This window comes from Sceloporus occidentalis, unplaced genomic scaffold, assembly GCF_023333645.1.
Source record: "Sceloporus occidentalis isolate IW3139 unplaced genomic scaffold, rSceOcc1.0.p SCAF_113, whole genome shotgun sequence".
Classification (NCBI taxonomy): Eukaryota; Metazoa; Chordata; class Lepidosauria; order Squamata; family Phrynosomatidae; genus Sceloporus; species Sceloporus occidentalis.
Window position 1 is genome coordinate 2,808,508 of NW_028317093.1, and position 7,673 is coordinate 2,816,180.

Sequence of the window (7,673 nt, forward strand, 5' to 3'; positions counted from 1 at the left end):
ACAACGGAGCTCTCTTCTAGCAAAGGTTCCCAAACACAAGACCGAGGGCAATTAACGTTGCAAATTTTTACCGTTACAGGGTTTTGGTCACTCTTGTATTGGATTTCTTTGCAATATTAGTGGTAACTATTAAACGCAATGGTTTTTTTACACTCTGAAATACATCGGCATTCTGATCGAGAAATACCTAAAGCATGCTACTATTAGAAGAAGAAAAAAAGACAATTCTCACGCCAATATATATACTCATGTTCACAAATATATATGTATTGAATATTAAATACAAAGTTTCAAATAGCACTTTTTGTACATTTTTTGTAGAAATAAAATCCAAGGTGCTTGATGACTTAAAAACCACCCATATCTCCTTTGGGAACCAACAACAGAATCCTCATTAGTCTAGGCAACCATTACAAACAAACAGAAGGTCTATCTAGAACCAAAGTACAGTTGGAAAAAAATCAGTAGTTAACAGTTTATGCACAAGGTAATAAATACATTCAGTCCTGATCATAAGATTACTCAGCTCTGTAACGTTTATGCTGGATCAGGAGGGCCCTCTGAATACCAACATAAATCAGATTCATTACCAAAAGTGTAGAGTCTAAACATGTCCGTTCGACAGCATAAATGTCAAAAGGTCCCATAAATGTACTCCAGCGCTCTGCGTGCTAGAAGCTATGGCTTAAAAAGAGTTAATACTACCAAATGGCATATGCAATCTCATGCTCAAGTTACATCAATCACAGCAATGTGAACCGGAAACCAGATGGACTCGATTTATTAACTCATTCATAAGGGAAGCCACTAGCACAACAACTCAAAGTCTTAAAGCCTTCAGGCTTTCAGAACAACTTAGGGGGGAAAAAGGGATATAGGAAGCAAGATGTAAAAGTGAGAGAACACTATTACGTTTCTGTATATCAGTATGTGTAAACCTACGATTCCCAAATAAGTAAATAAGTAAAGTCAGAATACACATTGTTAAAGTAGAGCATTCTTAAGTAAGGTTTTAATGAATATTCATACACGTGTATGACATGCGGGTCCAAAAATACCCAAGAGGCAAAATATCGCAAAGCCACTCACAGAATTGTGAAATAAAAAAACGTACGACAAAAACAAAAATAGCTACAATGTTTTACATGACACAAGGATGAGCAATGAAGTTGCAAGGCACAGGTAAACGGTATGAGTGCTGGGATGAAGTCAGAAGAAAGAACACTGGGCTTATTATTACAGTTACTGTATACCCACAATAAACTACGCAAATAGTAGCATAGAAACAATCATTTGACGGCAAATAAGAGCTGTGTATATATTATATATACACATAAAGACGTTAAGAAAGCTATAGTACCAATAAAGGTCACAAATCGTTTTTGGGGTAGACAGGGTCATTCGCTTGAATGGCCACAGCATGCATTTAATTTAACTTTACTTTTAAGTTGATCTTGCACTGCGCCACACTCCATAAAAGTATTTCTTTTTTTCTTTTTAAGAAATTGCTTAGATAAAACTAGTCGTTATTAAACCTTCCATATGCAGTAGTAGTTTTCACTCCTTTGTATCAGTAAGATAAACAACTCTTAAACAAAGCATGATAAAGCTTCTTTTTCTTTGTATCTAATGAGTTATGCTATAATGTCAAGCTAATAGCTATTTGGAGATCGAATCGGAAGCATGTTTTTTTCTTATTATTAGCGGCTGCGGAGGTGGAGATGGGAGCCGTATTAACATTATCTACATGCCAGTTCCAACCCACCCCCAATATGTTGCATTTTTACAAAATCAACTGCAAAGAAAATCACTGATATTTAAAACGAATCATTACAGCCTTTTCTATGCGGTTGCTATACAGACACATACACAAAAAAAAAAAAAAAACACCGCTTAAAGAATACAATACATTGTTTAAAAAAAGTTTTCTTTAAGGAACCAGGCTGTTGTTCAAGCAAGCGTGAAAAAGACTTCGGCATGCAAAGGGTTAGAATTTTAATTAAAACAAGGTCTATCCACTGTAACAATGACCCGAAGCCAAACAAGGCAGAAGATGTATGAGTCATTCTTTCTGCCAGTGAATGAGACAGCTGATCTCCTAAGCAATTTCTCAAGACAAGCAGTCAGAACTGGAGTTCTGCCTTCATTCACAAAAACAGTCCACACTGAACCATGTGGTCCAACCACAGGCTTTTCGTGTCACACCCTTTCAGAAACCTGCAGCAAAACGAAGGCTGAATTTTCTATGTAAACACGGCGAGATGTTTGCTCTGTTACAGACAAGAAATAAAGATGAATGTCTTAACCGGATGATTCGCCTGAAAGCATTTTCACGTTCATTCTAAATAACAAAACTTAAAGAGTTGTTTTTCCGAGCAGCTCTGCACCGGCCTACAAAAATTCAGCTCAACTTCTCTAGGTGTTTTTATTTCGGTGATAAAGACACCAAGCAGTATCTACCTTAAGTCCGTACTGAAGCGTAAGCCACTGGACTACAAGTAGACTCAGAACATGCACGATATACGTAACATTGTGTATTTTTGGTGTCTATTTTTAAAATCAAATATGTACATTATTTCACAATATGACTTTACCCCCACACTCCGATTTTGGTTAAAGAAAATAAAAATAAAAAAAAAAGAAGATTAAAAAAAGTTTAACTACATGTTAGCCAAAACATATTGCATTGAACTAAATGCAAATAACTGGCACGTTATTCAAGAACCGGAACAGATGTAAAACATAAAATAGGAAAAATACTTACCTAAAACTTCATATTTTCACACAAGGCCATATTCTAATTAAAATAAGACTGGGCTCATTGTTCTTTACCATTAGGGGTATCACTAATACCTTGCTGTTTAGGAGAGCTTATTCATACACCCTTGGGTGCCCATCTGGCAGGAAGGGGTGAATTCAAAGCAAAACTCCTCCCCTCATAAAGGCGTACATACGAACACGTATGTTTCAGTAATGGCGAGACTGCTCACCCAACAGAGTACTAAACATATGGACATCTTAAACTTTGATGATTAGAGAAGCGGGGCAGCTTCTGTAAATATTTTAGAAAAACATAGAAAGCTTATTACACCCACGGATAGTAGCATTTTTATTCTGTAAGACTTCAGCAAATGAACACAATTTCCTCACCAGTGTTTTGATTATATAAAAAAAAAAAATCCGACCTTCATTGTTAGTAAGTGACTCGATACGACAAAGTATCAGAGTTCATGCACTTAGAGTAGAGTTCATTCTAGGTTGCTAAAGGGAATATCATCTCGAAATGACCCCTGGCCATTTTGAACAGACGACTAACATTTATTAAATCATCATAAAGACCTTCTAGATCCCCTGATAAATGATAATTACTGTGAAATATCTATGAAATGGGTCTTTTACTTTAAAAAGTACCAGTAGGACCCCCCCCCCCCCGTCTGCCAAAACCGGAATAACAAACTTATTCATCTATAAAAGCTACCTGGTAACTTTAGCCAGCAAACACATGCCACAAAGTTTTACCAAAAGAGCAACAACAAAAAAGACAATATCTTTTGTGAAGGCCTGAAGATTTAAGGAAAAAAAAAAAAAAGTACAAGGCTGATACCACTATTTATATTTTTAGAGAGTCACTCACTGACCTGGTGACCAACACACAATGCCACTAAAAATAAGAGATGGATAGGATAGGATAGGATAGATAGATATTATGTAAGTAGTATTTCACATGGAGGTCTGGAGACATTGTCTGGTCAATACTGAAAACATTTTTTACAATCACAAGCCCATTCAGACAACAAAACCTGTTTAGGCAGGTCTATTACACCTGGCTTATTAACCAGAACGCTGAATCATCAACTTCCTGACTATTCAACCAAAAATATTCCACATAACCACATGATAAAACACCAGCACAATAACAAAATATTCATTAGACATTTTCAAAAAGTAGAAGTAGAAATTAACATATACATTATATATTCTATAGCGTTTATGCACAAGATCCTCTTCCCTCGGCAGTGTCTATTTTTACTATTAGCGGTAGGTTATTTCATTTTAAAAGTGTGTGTGTGTGGGGGGGGGCATTTTGTTATCGGCATACAATTTATTCCAAATTAACAAAGAGATAGGCTCTACATATAGAACCGATGACATGATGAGTGGGAAAAAGCATGAATGTAACATCCTGTTATTTCATTAGTGTTTGCTGCTCATTTGCAGAATATTACTTCTAAACGTTTATGATGACATCTAAACAAATACAGATATTCATAAAAAATAAATATGAATTAAAAGAGTGGACATTAGCACATACAAAAAACTACTCCTGGGTTATCAGGTTAATAGATGTCCACAATAAAAATAAATTACCTTTTCTTTGACATTTGTTAGTTAAGATATTAAAATTGCCAAGTCATCTGTGAAGCTTATATCAACTAGTTTAGATTGTGCCAACACGCGTTATCCTGTGTACTTTAGTTTCATATTCAGTGTAAATTAAAAATCAAAATGTAAATAAAAAATTAGGTTTTAAAGAACATTACAAAAAACAACCAAAAAATAGCCATCACTAATATTAAAAAAAAATACAAGTTTAACAAGCCATTCTAATTAGGAATGAGAATTGGTCTAGAGTACAATAGTAGTCTTTGTTTAAAGCCTTTCTACTATCACTGTATAAAAAAAATATAAAATAAAAAAAGAAGATAATAGACCTAAATCCAACTGTAACAATTCACCACAAATGGCAAACAAAATAATATTAAAACTGATTATTAAAAGTATCAAAACTTAAGATACAATATCTTGAAATGCTTAAAAACTCAACTAAAACTTGGGTTTCATTAACTTGTAAAAAAAAAAAAAAAAGAAAAAAAAAAAGAAATCAAGCCTTGCTTGTGAAGATGAAAAATACACACCTAGACTCCTATGCTGTGAGCAAGATGGAAAGAAGACACTTGCATTTAATTCTTGAAGCATCCCGTCTTGATGAACTCAGAGAAACCAATTTCTGCCATCAGAAAGCTACTCTTCCAGAACACCAAGGAATCATGTGTGCTGCTCAAAAGAAAACAGCAAGCCCTGTTCTGGCTGTATGCAGTCTCTTGAGGTACACTGATATAAACCTGATCAATTGCAATTAAAAACCGAACAGAGGCTTAGAACTTGAAGTCTTGGAGCATTAGTTCTTGCCAAAAGCAGATGTGATTGTGAGCTGGAAGCAATTTCTCCTGGTAATTTGTGATGACACTGGGTAGCGCAGCCCCAGAGTCTCCAAAGACAAACTCATCAGAGGCTCTAATGTATGCATGACACATGAGGTGGCTCTTTTAGAGCTCAATTAATTGGGCAGAACATTAAGACAGCAAGTTCAGGACTTTTTTTTCCCTCCCCCCCTCCTGTTTTTCATCTTTAATGGGCATTTCTTTTTTTCTTGGTTCTTACCTTCAGCAAGCCATGTTTCTTGCAGCTGGCTCAGATCTTGGAACAGTTCTGTAGATATCAAGTTTGAAAAACATGCTTCAAAAAGGAGCATTTGCACAGATCTGCTTAAAACTTGAATTTTTAGATGACTTGCTCCAACACAACACCCAACCACCTAATTGCTAGATATCTACAGAAAACAAACTTCACTCCCAAAAAACTAAAAGGTGCTCTCAGTTTGTACCAAACCACAGGGAACAAACACCATTGTAAACATACAATATATACCAAAGGCATAGGAAGATACTTCACAAGCCTATTTCACACCACTCTGGCACTCAAGGGGTTTCAGTGCAATAAAAGTTACCCTTTTCGAATAAAGCAGTCCTGTCCCGCATTAAATAGGTAAACACGTGTACACAATACAAACAAAAAGTAGTAGGAAATGGGGTGTGAACCCCTCACACCCCATTTCCTACTACTTTTTGTTTGATGTTCTTGATTAGGGCACAATTGCATGTGAACAAAAGGTAGGACGAGAAGTGGTAGTTGGGTGTATGATGTCACACCAGAGTATATGGAGGAAGATGGAAAATGTGAGAGGGCTCTCAACCGGACAGCGTATCATGTAAACAGAACCATAAAAAAAAACAAAAAAAAAACCACTTGCATTCCAAAAGCACTCAACTTGCGACAAGGGTTAAAAAAAAAAAAAAAAAAAAAGAGAAAGAAAAAAAGAGAAAGAAGGCAATTTAAGTCAGGTTTAGTTGCGGTACATCAACATTAGCCAGGGGTTAAAAAAGAGAAACATTAGATGTAGAACAGGAAATTTGGGACAGGGACTGCGAGAAATAAAGTTCGGTTAGATTTAGGTTCACCACACCATGATAAGCAAGGGGTTAAAATGAGAAATAAAGTTCAACTAGATTTAGTTAAAATAAGCAAAAGAGGGTGAATAACGCCAGGCTTAGTTGTGTAGTACAGCAAGATCAGCCCGTGTGTGCGCTTTACAAACAGGTTTTGCTCATAACAGTTTTTTGTGAATGAACGGAGGGGTTAGGCACTGAAGTCAAAACAATACAAAAGCATGGGGTATGCGAATCCTCACCTTCTGAATCATGCGCCAGGTCTCTATTTAAAAACTTTCTTTTCCTGAGGCTTGTTGTTCTTTCATTGCAGGTTCTCCCACTCTGATTCTAAAAACAGCAAGAATGACTTGTCTGAGACAAACGCAAGCTTACAGGCAAAAAAGGGCTTTAAACCTGTACTTTATCCCGAGGATTAAAGATCCTTCAAATCTACCGTATCCGAAGGCTACGAGAACTTATAAAAAAAAATATAGCCTAAGCACAAGTTATATAACTCGATCTGTCTCATCACTACTTCTATTGCATAAGATGCATACAAATATTCCACTGCCAGAAAGTTATGACGCTGATTAATAAAGTGTGTAATCAAGATTTCTTTCACAACACATCCGAAAAAAAGGGGTTAAGACTCCGAAAACTGATTAAAAGTATCAGAAAATAGATATACGAAAACAAACAAAAGATCTCTAAGAACAAACAACTCTTGTGTTTACAAACACAACGTTCTAGATGGAAGACTCACATTGGGGACCATGTAAGGCACTTGCTGGTCATAAAATCCATCCATCCTGCAGCTCTTAAGCAAATCTTAAGTCAGAAATTGGTGTTGTGGGCATTTATCTGGTGGTTTCCTCGGGATCTGGGCTGAAGCAACCTACAGAGAACAAGATGGCTTTAGAAAAAAAAAAAATCATGAATGAGAGGCTTGAATTTGCATAGCTAATTAACCTTCAACAGTCCCCATTCATAAAAAGCTCTGCGAAGCGCTAAAGCGAATTTGCATGAAAGGATGGCTGAGAAATTTTTTTAAAAAAAACTTGCAAATAACCACTTTAAACGGAAGTAACGACCTTCTATTTGGATATTTACACCCCGGTTACATGAGATCGGTGCAAGTGAAGTCTCTGATTTGCAAACGTGTGCAAAACTAGTAATGGCGATCAGAATGATTTGCTTTGCACCTAACGGGAGTTAGAGGCGGAGATACCTTCCCGAGGATCTCTTTAACCATAGAAGTGCTGGATTTGGAAGGGGGGGGTGTAAATCCGAACACTTGAACCCGCAGAACCCAATCGCGCGTGGACAGAACACATCCCTCCCCTCCGGGATTCTATCAAACCGAATTACACACACAAAAAAAAGTTGTTCGACCCACCTGGTTGC

General features: G+C 36.5%; 1 protein-coding gene across 5 annotated transcripts in view; it reads right to left on the reverse strand.

The window, feature by feature from the left end:
• The window catches only part of LOC149282551 (ETS translocation variant 1-like), a 32,350-nt gene extending 25,273 nt beyond the window's left edge, over positions 1-7,077 (reverse strand). For 4 of the 5 annotated variants that reach the window (XM_089498082.1, XM_089498083.1, XM_089498080.1 and 1 more), the window contains exons 1-3: positions 7,033-7,077; positions 6,530-6,617; positions 5,443-5,490 (exon numbers count right to left, since the gene is read on the reverse strand). In XM_089498082.1, coding sequence (XP_089354208.1) covers positions 5,443-5,490; positions 6,530-6,617; positions 7,033-7,077 — 181 coding nt within the window. The remainder of the gene's footprint in view (positions 1-5,442; positions 5,491-6,529; positions 6,618-7,032) is intronic. The other variant, XM_089498081.1, reaches the window with a different exon arrangement.
• Positions 7,078-7,673: the final 596 nt, after the last annotated feature.